At 42.9% G+C, this 14211-nt stretch overlaps 2 protein-coding genes across 6 annotated transcripts in view; one reads left to right on the plus strand and one right to left on the minus strand.

The window, feature by feature from the left end:
* Nucleotides 1-8800, minus strand: part of RMND1 (required for meiotic nuclear division 1 homolog) — a 43850-nt gene extending 35050 nt beyond the window's left edge. The window contains exons 1-2 of one of the 2 annotated variants that reach the window (XM_043592620.1): nucleotides 8521-8800; nucleotides 2935-3452 (exon numbers count right to left, since the gene is read on the minus strand). In XM_043592620.1, coding sequence (XP_043448555.1) covers nucleotides 2935-3438 — 504 coding nt within the window. In that variant the 5' untranslated portion in view covers nucleotides 3439-3452; nucleotides 8521-8800. The remainder of the gene's footprint in view (nucleotides 1-2934; nucleotides 3453-8520) is intronic. The other variant, XM_043592619.1, reaches the window with a different exon arrangement.
* Nucleotides 8801-8956: 156 nt separating this feature from the next.
* Nucleotides 8957-14211, plus strand: part of ARMT1 (acidic residue methyltransferase 1) — a 32645-nt gene continuing 27390 nt past the window's right edge. For 2 of the 4 annotated variants that reach the window (XR_006299084.1, XM_043592621.1), the window contains exons 1-3: nucleotides 8957-9087; nucleotides 11091-11196; nucleotides 11608-11852. Coding sequence is in view for 2 of the 4 variants with exons in the window: in XM_043592621.1 (XP_043448556.1) it covers nucleotides 9044-9087; nucleotides 11091-11196; nucleotides 11608-11852 (395 nt within the window). In the remaining 2 variants the exon portion in view is untranslated. The remainder of the gene's footprint in view (nucleotides 9088-11090; nucleotides 11197-11607; nucleotides 11853-14211) is intronic. The other 2 variants (XR_006299085.1, XM_043592622.1) reach the window with 1 other exon arrangement.

Below are 14211 nucleotides of genomic sequence, written 5' to 3' on the forward strand. Positions count from 1 at the left end.
GCTTCTGTTTTTGCAAAACTGCATCTGAGGTCACGCCTATTATGTTACATAATATCTTGTATCTAAGAACCCAGCACGTATATGACTCCTTAAATTTGGTGATAGAAAACCATAGTTCCTCATAAAACATTTTTATGGTTTTTTCCCCGTTAAAGAACAAAAAAAGTATAACCCAGGAGGATTCCCTTCTTTAACCATTGGGCTTCTCAGAACTAAATGTTCACCTAGATTATTCCCACCAGGTAATAGTTATTTCTCTGTTCATGTCAATTGTTTGCTCCATTTCAAATGTAATACTTTCATTATCTCATTTATTTAAAAAAAAAAAAAAATTTTTTTTTTAACCTTTATTTATTTTTGAGACAGAGAGAGACAGAGCATGAATGGGGGAGGGTCAGAGAGAGAGGGAGACACAGAATCCGAAACAGGCTCCAGGCTCTGAGCTGTCAGCACAGAGCCCGATGTGGGGCTCGAACTCACGGACTGCGAGATCATGACCTGAGCTGAAGTCGGACGCTTAACTGACTGAGCCACCCAGGCGCCCCTCATTATCTCATTTAAAACTACATTAAATTTTGAAGATCTACTTCAAATCCTTTCCTGGAAGCAGAAAAAATATCCTCAAAAAAAACAAAAACCAAAAACGAATTCAAGAAAAATGCCTCCAAGTCGAAGGACAGCCCAAAGAAATAATGTCTCTTTGAGAGTTTACAACCAATAACTTATAAAAAAAAAAAAAAGTGACACCTCTGACCGTATCACCCTCTTTGTTAAGAAACTTGATTACTGGGGCACCTGGGTGGCTCAATTGGTTGAACATCCAACTTTTGATTTGGGCTCAGGTCATGATCCCAGGGTTGTGGGATCAAACCCTGTGTCGGGTTCTGCACTGAACATGGAGCCTGCTTGCGATTCCCTCCCTCTGCCTCTCTGCCCTGCTCACACTCTAAAAAGAAAAAAAAAAAAGACTATTCTCTGTGCTGCTAGGTGTTACAAAAGACAAAATGGAGATCTTCCTCTTTTTTTCTAATTTTTTTTTTAACATTCATTTATTTTTGAGACACAGACAGGGCGAGAATGGGGGAGGGGCAGAGAGAGAGGGAGACACACAATCCGAAGCAGGATCCAGGCTCCGAGCTGTGGGCACAGAGCCCGACACGGGGCTCGAACTCACAAACTGTGAGACTGTCACCTGAGCCGAAGTCGGACACTTAACCGACTGAGCCACCCAGACCCCCAGATCTTCCTCTTTCTTGGACCTGCCATGAATTCAGGTTTTTACACTTCATGTCATCTGTCACTTAAATACTGCATTTCCCAAATGATCACAAAGCTAAACAATACAATTAAAAAATCAGGACCTGTGGGGCCCCTAGGTGGCTCAGTTGGTTAAGCATCCGATGCTTGGTTTCAGCTCAGGTGATGATCTCATGGTTTGTAGGTTCAAGCCCCGTGTCAGGCTCCATGCTGGCCTGCTTGGGATTCTCTCTCTCTGCCCCTCCTCTGCTCGCTTGTACGCTCTCTCTCAAAATAAATAAACAAACCTAAAAGTAAAGTAGAAATAAACAAAGCTAGAATCCAAAGTAAAAATCATGAATCAATCCTAATGTCATAACCTGAGGATCAGTAGTGAAGGTCTATCGACCTTTTTGAAGGAAGTGAACTATGCAGTAAAAACAACAACAACAAAAAACCCCCCCACAAATTAAACATGCTCAGGGTCTACTCAGAATCAAGATTTTAAGACTGACATTCTAACCTGTTTTCTGAAAGATTCAGAAGGCCTGATTGTTTTAAATATTCTCAATTCTCATTTTTAACGTTGATGACCATAGACAGGAAAGATCCCTTTGCCTCTCTTCTCTCCTTTCCAATTTAGTAAGTATTTGTTACATATAAGACACAGTTCTGGGTACTATACAAGGTATAAAAGTTAGCAAAGGGCTTGATCTTAACCTTAAATAGTATTTATCCTGTAGAAGGGAAACGCAGTTGTATCTGAAAAATTCTCACAAACCTCTAACAGTGAATAAAAACACCCTCTTCAACCCTTAAAGGCCAGAAAAGCAAAAACCTCTCGCTGTTTTCTGACTATACCCATTTTCTGTCATTTCACTACCCCATCCCATACAGTTACCACAGGTTAATGAATGCTTACCTGTCTGCAAAGCTACTGAAAATGTTAAAAAATTATTTTAAAATGTTTATGTTTGAGAGAGAGAGAGAGAGAGAGAGAGAGAGAGAGAGCGCGCGCACACCCACGCACATACGTAATGGAGGAGGGGCAGAGAGAGGACAGAGGATCTGAAGCCAGCCCCACACTGACAGCACGGGCCTGATGTGGGGCTCGAACTCACGAACTGTGAGATCATGTCCTAAGCTGAAGCTGGGCGCTCAACTGACTGAGCTACTCAGGCGCCCGTTTTTTGTTTTTGTTTTTAAATTTGATGAAGAATTTCTACAGTTTGATTTTGTTTAATGGGTGTTTTTTATAATACCATTCCAACACTGGACTTAACAGTAGTCTTTTTTCTCAAAGTTTCCTTAGGCCAATAACTAATCTTTTCATAAATTGTATTTTTATATTTAATTGCCTATTTTTGCCTTTATATGTATTATTATCATTTAAGTAGCCTTCACACCCAGCGTGGAGGCCAACGTGGAGCTTGAACTCATGACCTCAAGATCAAGACCTGAGCTAAAATCAAGAGTCAGATGCTTAACCAACTGAGCCACCCAGGTGCCCCTCTTTCTATGTATTATCGATTCCTAAAATTAAGATGCTGATTCCCTTTGGATGTCGCAGGTTTTACTATCAGACTTCAAAGCCCTTGCTGCCAGATCTCTTACGTTCACAGCAAGGCTGTGGCACAGCAGGCACTCGATTACAGTGCAAGTAAGGATTGTACGCACAAGGCACCATCACACATTTACCTCATTCACAGAGAGAACTGGAAGGTTGGTCCTGGATGGCTGCCTGGTCCTTGACGCTTTCAGTGGTCTCTTGATTTGCGGAAAGTCTTGTTTAGGAACAACTGTTTCCGTTGATATAGATGAGTACTGCCGCTCTAATATTTTTATAAACCACTTAGAACCTAATAGATTTGGTTTGTGAGTCACTTTCCTGTGAGTACTAAACGATTTCCTGGTCGGAAGGTGCACTTTTTCACCCTGGCAATGTGCAGCATTTAATGGAGACAGTATGTTTGTATTTGGTATTTTCTGACTTGTTTCCAGGACCTGGGACTTACTCAAATCACCCGCTGCTGTCTCAGGAAAGAATAAATCCAAGTTCTGGCTTCTCGTCATGGTGCTGCATATTGTAGTCTCAAATTCCTTAAGCGGTTTTAACGTTCGATGAGCAAGTCTTTGGCACTGATACACCTTTGATAAAATACAGTGAGATCCGGCCAGGGCTCTGAAAAGTCTGGCTGACATTACCACATCCCAAGCTAAAAGAAAAAGAATTAGAGGTTCAAGGCTTTTTTGTTTTTGTTTTAATGTTTTCGAATATATACAGTATCTTCCTAGGCAATAAGCATATTTCTGTAAAAACATTTGCAAAACAAATACACCTTAGCCTAAGTGTAGAAAAAGACCAAGGTTAAAAAAAGTCAATGCAAGTGTTCCCCCCACCTTTCCTTTAATCAACCTCTCGTCTTCTTTCTGGAAGATTACAACACTAGAAAGCTAGTGACATGACAAGGACCTAAAAAAGAAAAATAGAGTGATGGGATCTTTTCGTTTACTTCATTAGCATTTGAACCATTAAAAACAATCTATACTTCTAAATTCCTTTACTCAAAATTTATTCAATAAGATCAACAATGAGTTAGGGCCATGAAAGGACAGAGTTCCTGCCATCAGGTGCTAATGGTCTGGAGGAGACAGGCATTTTCAGCTGCCCATTATAACTCAGTGGAACAGGCCCTAGGTTCTATGAAAGAGCTACAGTACAAGCTGCGGAGGAAACACACTAGGAGCTCCCCTAATTCTACGTGAAGAGTCAGGAAAGGTTCTCGGAAAGATTCCAGCTGCTTCTTGAATGGCAAAGGGCTTTTCAGGTTGAGATGGGCCTGGTAGTGGGGGTAAGGGATTCATGCTCCAAAAGAAAGAGACTGCATATGTAAATAATCGCCTCCCCTTATTTAAAAAAAAAATTTTTTTTAATGTTTTTATTTATTTTTGAAGGAGAGAGAGAGACAGAGCATGAGCAGGGGAGGAGCAGAGAGAGAGGGAGACACAGAATTTGAAGCAGGCTCCAGGCTCTAAGCTGTCAGCACAGAGCCCGACGCGAGGCTCGAACCCACAAACTGTGAGATCGTGACCTGAGCCGAAGCTGGACGCTCAACCGACTGAGCCACCCAGGCGCCCCCCCTCCACCTTATTTACAGCATAAAATATTTGTTTTGTAAAGGCAAGCCTATTAATAGGCAATCAATACTAATAATTCTTTATAAAAATAGCATGTTAGGTGCTAGAGATAGAATAGTGAATCACTGATCTCAGAATTCAGTCTAGCTGGGGAAACAGAATAATGTGACTAAGTTCAGAACAGAGCTATGTGCCAGTTGCTATGGGGCCAAGAGAAGGGAGCATCTCAGGTGAGGGTGGGTAGGACATATTGACAGAGGTGACATTTGAACTGGGTCTCAAAAGGGCAGCGGGATCATCAAATCAAACACTCTAGGTACAGAGTACTGTTTGACCACCAAGGTGCAACTTGAGGGGAGGCAGGAGTAAGTTGCAGATTAGGACTGAAAAGGAGCCAGTGGCCAGTCAGTGATGCAAAAGTGTCTACAGGTAGGGGGAAGCCACAGCTTCTCAACGTGACACTCACACGGTCAGATGTATGTTTAAGAAACCTACGTTCGGTAACAAGGTAGACTGGGAACAGAGAGAGACCAGGGCCTTACTGGGTACTTTCTACACACTAGGCCCTCCGCTTTACCTCCCTGTTACCCCTGGAGGCATTTTACAGACGAAGAAGCCGAGGCCGAGAGGCGGACACCCTTGCTGAGACCTAATTACAACCCAGGCTTTTCCAATTCCAAAGACGACACGGTAACCACTACGATTTACTACCTACCTCCAGGAGGAAGAGGACAAGGGTGAGTCACGGCGAAGCGAGGGGGGCAGAAGCTGCTGTTTTCAAAACACCTCAAAAGCTGGAACTGGGTGTTTAGTTCTAGTCCAACGAGCTACTACACTTGACCTTTAATTAGTACTATTCCCTGCCGGCTCAACCAGTGGGTGTTGAAGAACCTAATTACAATACATGTCGGAAATTTGTATACACAGAGCCTTCCATTCTCTTCGAGGAAATTCTTACCTTGAAACTAAAGACTGCCTTCCTATAGAGGCTACGCAAAGCACTAGGACAAAGAATGCAAACGCTACCAGACAAACAAGAAGTGTGTTTTCTCTTAATCTTTGCAGAGGAAGACAGATGTAGCATTTAAGGTGTCTCTCTCTCTCTCTCTCTCTCTCTCTCTCACACACACACACACACACACACACACACACACACACACAATTTCGGCTTTGTGAAAAACTGGGGCGCATCTCAGTAAAGTTAAATTTTAATTGTACAAACTAAATCTAAAGGTCGAAAGTATGTTAGAGTGTTAATGACTCTAAAAAGCTCTGCGTTACGTTTTGTGCAGATCCGTGGTGGACGCGGCTCTTCCAATTCCCCAGCCCGAGTTCCCCGACCGATCTTGCGTTCCACCCTTCCTGCATCGCTCCCTCCCACGGTCACATGCTCCCGGTGGCATAGTAGCCACGGAGCGCATATGGTTACTGAGCACCTGAAATGTGCTTCAATAACACCGAATGCTTTTTGTACTTTGTGTTTTATACTTAATACAAAAAAGTAAAACATCTCCCTAATTTTTACACTGATAAGTTGTTGAAATACTATTTTTGGATATATTGGGTTACATAAAGTAAATTAAAATTGATGCCCCTTGTTTATTTTTATCTTCAAAACCTCTAGAAACCTTCAAATGCCGTTATGTGGCTTGCACTGTATTTCTATCGGAGAGTCCTGCTCTAGACATGTCATTATCAGTAACTGTAACCGCATATTCTCAATTTCAAGCATTCTGCTCCAAACATCATGTCTGGTCTTTTTTTTTTTTTTTTTTGAGGGGAAGGGCTAAGTGAGCGAGGGCAGAGAGAGAGAGAGAGGGAAAGAGAGAGAGAAAGAAAGAAAGCGAGAGGCAGGGCTCACCTGAAGCGGGGCTCAAGCTCACCTGAAGCAAGGCTCGAGCTCACTCAACGTGGGACCCGAACTCATGAACAGAGATCACGACCCGAGACGAAGTCAGATGCTTAACAACTGAGCCACCCAGGCGCCCATGTCTGGTCTTTCAAGCTCACTCCTCCTCTTAATCCCAATTCTTCATCCCCAATAGGACCGAACGGTCCAATGATCCAGACACCCTTTCATTGTCGCTCACTCCCCACTCACTTCACTTCTGCCATGCTCAGCCTATATTCCGTGGTCTACCATCTCTCGCCCATATACCTCAAATCCTTTGAATCCCTCGCTCATCCACAGGCTCACATGACATAACATCAACCAGAATCAAATATACTTCCCCTTATTTGTGCCTGTACTGCATCTGAACATGGCTAAAGGCAACCAACCAACCAACCAACCATGCCAGCTGGTCTCACTCTAGAATCATGACCACTTCCTTTAGGAGCACCTTTCCTGCTGCTCAACAACCTTAACCTCTTTCCCCACCATAGTCTACTCTGTGCCCTCTCCTCACGCCTCCAATGCCTCCTCGCTTCCTCTGTCATTGACAAAACAGAAACAATCAGAAGAGAATTTCCACACGCTCTCACCATGATCTGCCTGCCCGCCTACTGATTCCGTGCCCATGGATTCTGGCTTCCCTTCTGCTGGTCCCATCTGGAACCAGGTCCTCCACAGGCACACCAAGTCTCACCCCTTCCTGCCTGCAGCAGGAAAGGTTAAACTCTTTCCTATTTCGTGCTATTTATTTTTCCATCTTTCCGGCACATTCCTATTAGTAGATGACTGTGATTTAATTTCTCTCATCTTATAAAAACAACTCTTCCCTTCCATATACTATTTACTCTTTCTTTGAGTTCCATTCCTTTAAAAGCTTTATTTGCTGTCTCTAACTCCTGTTCTCTGAGTTTCTTGAGCCCCTTCCCATCAGGCTTTCATCCCTGCCACTTTACCAAAACCCACTTGTTAAGGCCACAAATGACTTCCCTATTTTTAAGTCCAATGGTCACTTCTCAGTCTTCATCGTATCCGACTTATACGCAAGACCAGATTAGTTGATCACTCCTGGTGCTGGCTTCTCATCTCATCACCGTAACATCTCTTGCAGCTCTATGTCTTGCTCAGTTTGCTCCAGTCACTCTGTCCTTTGGATCTTTGTGCTTTTTGTACTTACAGTTCGTTACGCTCTTTTCCTAGGACTCTGTAAGGCTCATTCCCTCACCTCCTTCAGATCTTTGCTCCAACAGAGTCCTACCCAGTGAAATCTTCCCCAACTACTTCATTTAAGATGCACAACCAACACCCACTCTCTCTAACCTTTGGGAGCATGCCTTCCAATTCCTTAAGCTCTATTTTCCTCCACTTTTTATTTTTCCATTGCATTTAACGTCACTTGCGGACCTCGTATTTCTAATTTGTCAATTCATACAACAAAGATGAACTGAGTTCCTATCACGTGCCTGACATGCCCGACTTGCTGGTAATACACATGAAAATAAAAGACGAAAATCCCTATGTCTTGAATCTTACACTATATCGGACGTGACAGGCCATAAACGGGACAAGTCAGTAAGATAGATACTAACTAGCAACAAAGCTAGGGGCGCCTGGCTGGCTCAGTCCGAGAAGCGAACAACTGCTTGATCTCGGGGCTGTGATTTCCAGCCCCACATTGGGTGCAGAGATGATTTAAAAAGGAAAAAAAAAAAAAAAAACACCAATGATAAAGCTGAAGAAGAAACCATAGAAAAGAATAGACTTCTCTTTCTCTTCTCTAGAATGTAAGCTTTTTGAGGATAAGATTGGTCTTCCGTTCATAGTCTTCTGTGACCATAGTGCCCAATATACAGTAGGTATTCAACTCACATTTTCCGAATGAAATACAAGGCAGCTACTCAGTTACTTGGCACATTTTATACTTTTTAAGAACAATAATACCAAATAAGAAAACCGTATCATCCAAGCTGCGATTCAACGGATAAGTGGCTCTAACCTTTGGGAGCATGCCTTCCAATTCCTTAAGCTCAGTTTTTAAAAAATCTTTGCGGTAACCGCTATGTACTGGCTCAAAAAAGGGCTCGCTCAGTGTTTATGGATTGCGTGCTTTTTTCACTCCCAGCTAAGTCAACCAAAGATCACCGCAGCGGTACCGGTGAAACCTGTGACCCGAGCTATTCAGAGCTGCCCGGGTGCAAAGGTTGGGGCCCCGGTGCAGGACCATACAACCAGCTAGGGAAAAGCAGTGCACTAACCTCTCCGCTGGAAAACACGAGGGATGTGTCAAGCGAGCAAGCTTACGCGACCCTGCTGCAAGTAAGACTGCGCCCGCAGGTCCCGCTTCCCGCAGTCAGCTCTGCCGCTCGGGAGGCCCTCCCAGCGCCCGCACTGCGCAGGCGCACCGAACTCCGGGCCCGCAGAGCGTGAGCCGCCCGCTGCACGTGACAGCCGGACCACGTGACCAGCGTCGCCGCGACCTTTTCCGCTCCCCAGTGCCTGGGACCTCCCGGTCCCTGCTTGCTTCCGCCTCCGCCCGCTTCCTTATTCCGCTGCTCTCGTCACCCTCAGCTGTCCCCGCCCTCGTCCCCGGAAGATCTCCGCGTCCCCGAGCGCGCCGTTGTTTGTCTCTCGTACGGGCACCAAATAAAGTTTTTTCATTCAAAAGCATTTTTTTTTTTTAAACCCACGTTCCTCCCTTTCTCAGCTCCTCCTTCGCGCTGGCACCGCCTCTCTTCCTGCGGCGGGTGCGACGCGAGTTTAGGCGCCGGCAGCGTGGAGATGATGGCGGGGTCTCCGGCGTCCCTGTCGGGACAGGACGTAGGGTTCGTGTCGCTTTCCTCGCCCAGTCGCCCCTGCTCCTCTTCCTGCTCTGTTTGCGGAAAGCCGGGCCTTGCCGGGAACCTGTGGGTTACCATCGGGGGAGCTGCGGCGGGCCTCAGGGCCCCGCTCCCCGGCGCGTCTGCTCGCCTTCCTCCGACGGCCGGGGAACGAGGTGGCCCGGGGCGGGGGCGCGCCTGCTGGCTGCGGCTGCCCCCCGGGCTCCGGGCTCGGCTCGGCTTCCCGCCTTCTTCCTGACTGCTGGGAGCGGGCTGCGCACCCCGCCGAAGTCCTGGGGTCACCCCGCCTCCTGTCCTTGTTCGGGCCTTTTAGTGGCTTATGTTTTAATTTGTGTTGTCTTTCAAGTGATCCGATGTTGCTGCTCTTTTACTCCTCATGACTGTCTTGCGAGTTTATGCCTCCTCCGTCCCCTTTCAGGGTGTTGCAGCGACATAGCTTTAATCATTTTTCACTTATGTAATAAACGCACTTTGGGAGGCTAAAATCTTTTTGCAAAAGCTAGGAATCTCAGCTCTGTCGAGAAATGTGTCTCTTCCTATTGCCGGTGAGATTAATTTGTGGTCTCCCTATTAATGCCTGCAGCTTTTGGTTTTCCGCGTCCTGTCACAGATTTCTACATCAAGTTGTGGACGACCGTAAAAAAATACATATTTATTTGTATAAATCGAATGGCCAAATTTATATTTGAGATATAGCCTACTGCAAAATATGGGGGGGGGGGGTGCGGGGGAGGAGGAGCTCTTAGACGAAATTGACCTTATTCGGAGTGGATGGAGACCAGAGAGGCAGCGGTGGCCCCAAATTTAAGCAGGCAATCATTCAGAGTCATGCAAAATATAAGGAAGGAAGTGTCTGGAACCTTAAATTTTGAGTCCTGGGTTCCTCTGGCTCCACCCTAGTCCTGACCTGGGACTTTACCCTCACAGATGCAGGCCTCTGAGGAAATACTGAGGATACTTAGCACTTTTGACCCTTGGACAAGGTGGGGGTCGGTTGTGGTTAGGGGCCCTGACACCCCTCCTTCTCCCCTCCCTCAGTGGAAAATCTGCAATTGGACTTTTGACTCCTCCAAAACTTAACTACTGTACTTTGTGTCTGGTAATCTGAAGATACAAATGAACTGATCAGCTATGTTTTGTGCTCTAAAAATGCACAGAATTTCATCGTGTCCTAAAATCTGTCTTTTCTAATGGAATCCTGTGCGTTTGCTTAAAAAGTTATTTCTGTATAAAATGATAATCTGTAAATCTTGATTTTTGTAGGTCTAAAATAAAAAAAATATCTTCCAGTTTTTTTTTTTAAATTCAAGTATGCTCAAGTTTTTCTTCCAGCTTTTTTTGTTCTTTGGCACTTCTCGAAAATTTCTTGATTTTGGGGTTGCGAGAGTGAGATGGTAACATCTTGTTTGAGGGCAGAGTAGGAGTCCTTATGCAGGTAGAGCAGAGAGCAGAGAAAACCTTGGAAAAGAAAAAAATGGCTAAGGATATAGACTAAGAGAAAAGTGAGAAGTAGGTTCCTAAATAGCTTTCATTCTTTATGTTCCTCTAGTACAGTAGACGCTCTCAGGCAATTTTACATCCATTGCCCCGTTCATCTTTCCAAGTAGGTGAAGTCAGTAATAACCCTGGAGTAGAGCCTGTTTGATATTTAGGATGATCTTTTTTCTGTCCTGTCATGTTGTTAAACTAGTTTCTGATTCCAGAAAATAAGAGGATTAGAATGGGAAAGATAAGATTGATGGCACAGGCTCCAGGGGAGAATCTGGGATTAGAGGCACAAAGACTGTTAGCTTTCATGACACGTAACACCAGAAAAAGTTTGCCGATTTTCCAATGTCTTATTGTAGTAGTCAAACAATGCTGGCTTACTTTATAATGCTTGTATGCAAAGGGCTTTGAATTCAAATGAGCTGTTCTAGAAACAACGACAGCCAATCTGTTGGTATTAATGCTAAGTAATATACTGTGTATGTGGCTCTCTTTTCTAGATCGTTTGCATATCTTACAATTAAAGACAGAATACCACAGATCTTAACCAAAGCTATTGATACATTGCATCGACATAAAAATGAATTTTTTGAGAAACATGGAGAGGTAATATTGTGTTTTAACTTTAATTTTTTGTTAATCCTTTAACAGAAACACAATAGCTGTTTTTTGTCTGTGGTAACAATCATTCCTCCTGAAGATAAGAACTCTGGTTTTTAAGAAGAAGCTTAAACAAAACAAAACAAAAAAGGCAGAATAGATAAGACAGGATAATGTGTGTGCTCTTTGATTTTTAACTTAAGAATTCTGAATATCAATGTTTATATTAGTTTGTAAAAAACAAAATGTAGCTTTGAAGTCTAGTATTTTTTTTCCTTCTTTAGGACCTTAAAAATGTTAACCTAGAGGACTTATTTCTGTATAACATTAACTGTTTGCATATACAAATTATTTAAATATAGAGTATTCAGTTATATTTTTGAAATATTTAAAAAATTTTTTTTCGTGTTTCTGCAGAAAGGCACAGAAGCTGAAAAGAAAGCAATTTCTCTTCTTTCTAAATTACGAAATGAATTGCAAACAGATAAACCAATAATCCCCTTTGTTGAGAAGTTTGTTGATACTGACATATGGAATCAGTACCTAGAATATCAACAGAGTCTTATAAATGAAAATGATGGGAAACCCAGGTGGTTTTACTCACCTTGGTTGTTTGTAGAGTGCTACATGTATCGTAGAATTCATGAAGCAATTATCCAAAGGTAAGCATATAACATCAGATAATAAATGTTTAGAGAACTTAATGCTTTTACAAAATTATAGAATGATAAGTTTAAAGATTAACAGTGGAAGCCAGAATTCAGTTCAGCGGATATTAATGACAGTATTGGATATTTCTGTAAATGTTATCAATATAGTAAATTCTTAGCAATTATAACCCAGTTGTTTAGAATAGACATAAGATTAATATCTAAATAAAATAATATAATATCTGAATAAAAATTCTTATGAAGAGTTTAGAGTAAAACGAATTGTACTGGGACACCCAGGTGGCTCAGTTGGTTAAGCATCCCAACTCTTGATTTCCTGAGTTAAGAACCCAGGGTCATGGGATCGAGCCCTGCCTTGGGCTCCTTGCTGAGTGTGGAGCTTGCTTAAGATTCTCTCTCCCCCCTCCCTTCTTCCCCTCCCCCTCTTTCTCCCCTCTCTCTCCCTCTCTCCCTCTCCCTCCCTCTCCCCTGCTTGTGCTCTCTCACTCTCTCCTCTCTCTCAAAAATAAAAATTACTGATCAAAAAATGTTAATATGAAATGATTATTTCTGTAAAAAAACAAGACAGGACAGAGTAAGCATGTTTTGTTTATAAAAATAGGTAATAGATCAGAGTTGATTTGGGGTAAGGAGTCAATAGAACAGTGAATCACTACAGGGTTTTATGTACTATCTTAATTTTTAGGCCTTTTTTTTTAATGGCTAGATTAGAAACAGACTTTAAAATTGACACATGTCAAAGTCACTTTTTGTAGGCTTGTTTGCACTAATTTATTTCTTCCTAGGAAAATTCAGGTATAGAACTGATTTAAAGAGCAGAAGAAAATGTAATGGGGATTATCCTTTTAGCTCCCTAGTTACAAAAATACAGGTTTGCTAACTAAGGAATTCTTTGGTATCTGTTCCTAAACATAGCAAAGGATAATTTAAAGCAATTGATCAAATCAGCACGAATAGTAAAATTAAAAAAAATTATTTTGGGGGGCGCCTGGGTGGCGCAGTCGGTTAAGCGTCCGACTTCAGCCAGGTCACGATCTCGCGGTCCGTGAGTTCGAGCCCCGCGTCGTGCTCTGGGCTGATGGCTCAGAGCCTGGAGCCTGTTTCCGATTCTGTGTCTCCCTCTCTCTCTGCCCCTCCCCCGTTCATGCTCTGTCTCTCTCTGTCCCAAAAATAAATAAACGTTGAAAAAAAAAATTAAAAAAAAATTATTTTGGGAAGCATGCATAATTTGAGTCTATTCATTAGCTTTTTCTGACTTCAGAAATTATTTTTTCAAGTCACAATTTGTTGTTTTTGCTGATAAGTTTATTTAATTAATTATTTTTTCTGACCTCACCCACTGCTGAATAAGTGTATTTTAGGACTTTTGCTCTAAAAGCAAAAAAATGCGCTGTTAAAAATCTAGCACGTTGCCTGGCACATGGAAGGCATCTAAACAAGACTATAGCTAATACTAGGAGCTGCCATGTGCTGAACATCGGCTGTGTTCCAGTTACTTCGCAACCCAGTGAAGTATAGGTATTACTATGTTTCCATTATGTCTGAGGAAACTGAGGTTCAGTGGTATTAATAACTTTTCCCAGGGTTACATGACTAGTAAATGGTACAGTCAGTATTTGACCCTGTTCTATATAAATCAGCCTAGAGCCCTCATGAAACCATCTTTTTCCAAGTAGTAGATTTGGGTGTCTTGTCAAGGACCAAGGCGAGTCTGAAATTCTGGGTGATGGTTTCATAACTTGGGGAAATATCCATCTTACTAGTCAATACCATGCTGCTGAAGTGTCTGGGTGGCTCTCTGTAGGGAGTTGGTGGAGTTTGGAAGTTAGAAAGGTAAAAGGAATGTGTTTCTGAGTTTGCCTTTGGAGGTAGATCAGGTTCAGAGAATAAAAAAGTCCAGGTTAGAAGTTTACAATAGAAGTTTACAAACCTGGCTACACGTTTATAACTCAGTTGGGCGAGAAGATTTTTTTAACATGTAGCTTTGGAAGTCATTATATTAAAATAAACACTGATGATTTAATTTGCGGTGGGGCCTGGGCATCAGTTTTTCTTTCCATACCTCGGAAGACTGCACACCCTGGATTGATAGCCACTGGTCTGGAAACAGCTTGCTAAAAGGAGTCAAGGCAAATTTAGCCTTAAGTGGCAGGAACAAAACTACTAATCTCTCATGGATGTAGACCTCTCCTAAGGTGATCTAAGGTGGCTGGGGCAGGCAATTTGTATCCAAACTCAGGTTTTAGGTCAGTGTAAGGAAGTCCTATTCCACAGAAGTAGTAATGAAATCATTTTTAAACGTTCCAATTCATAGGAGGAATTCCTGCCCTGGGCCAGTGATAGCTCCAGT

The sequence above is a fragment of the Prionailurus bengalensis genome, chromosome B2 (genome assembly GCF_016509475.1).
Source record: "Prionailurus bengalensis isolate Pbe53 chromosome B2, Fcat_Pben_1.1_paternal_pri, whole genome shotgun sequence".
In the NCBI taxonomy this organism is placed as follows: Eukaryota; Metazoa; Chordata; class Mammalia; order Carnivora; family Felidae; genus Prionailurus; species Prionailurus bengalensis.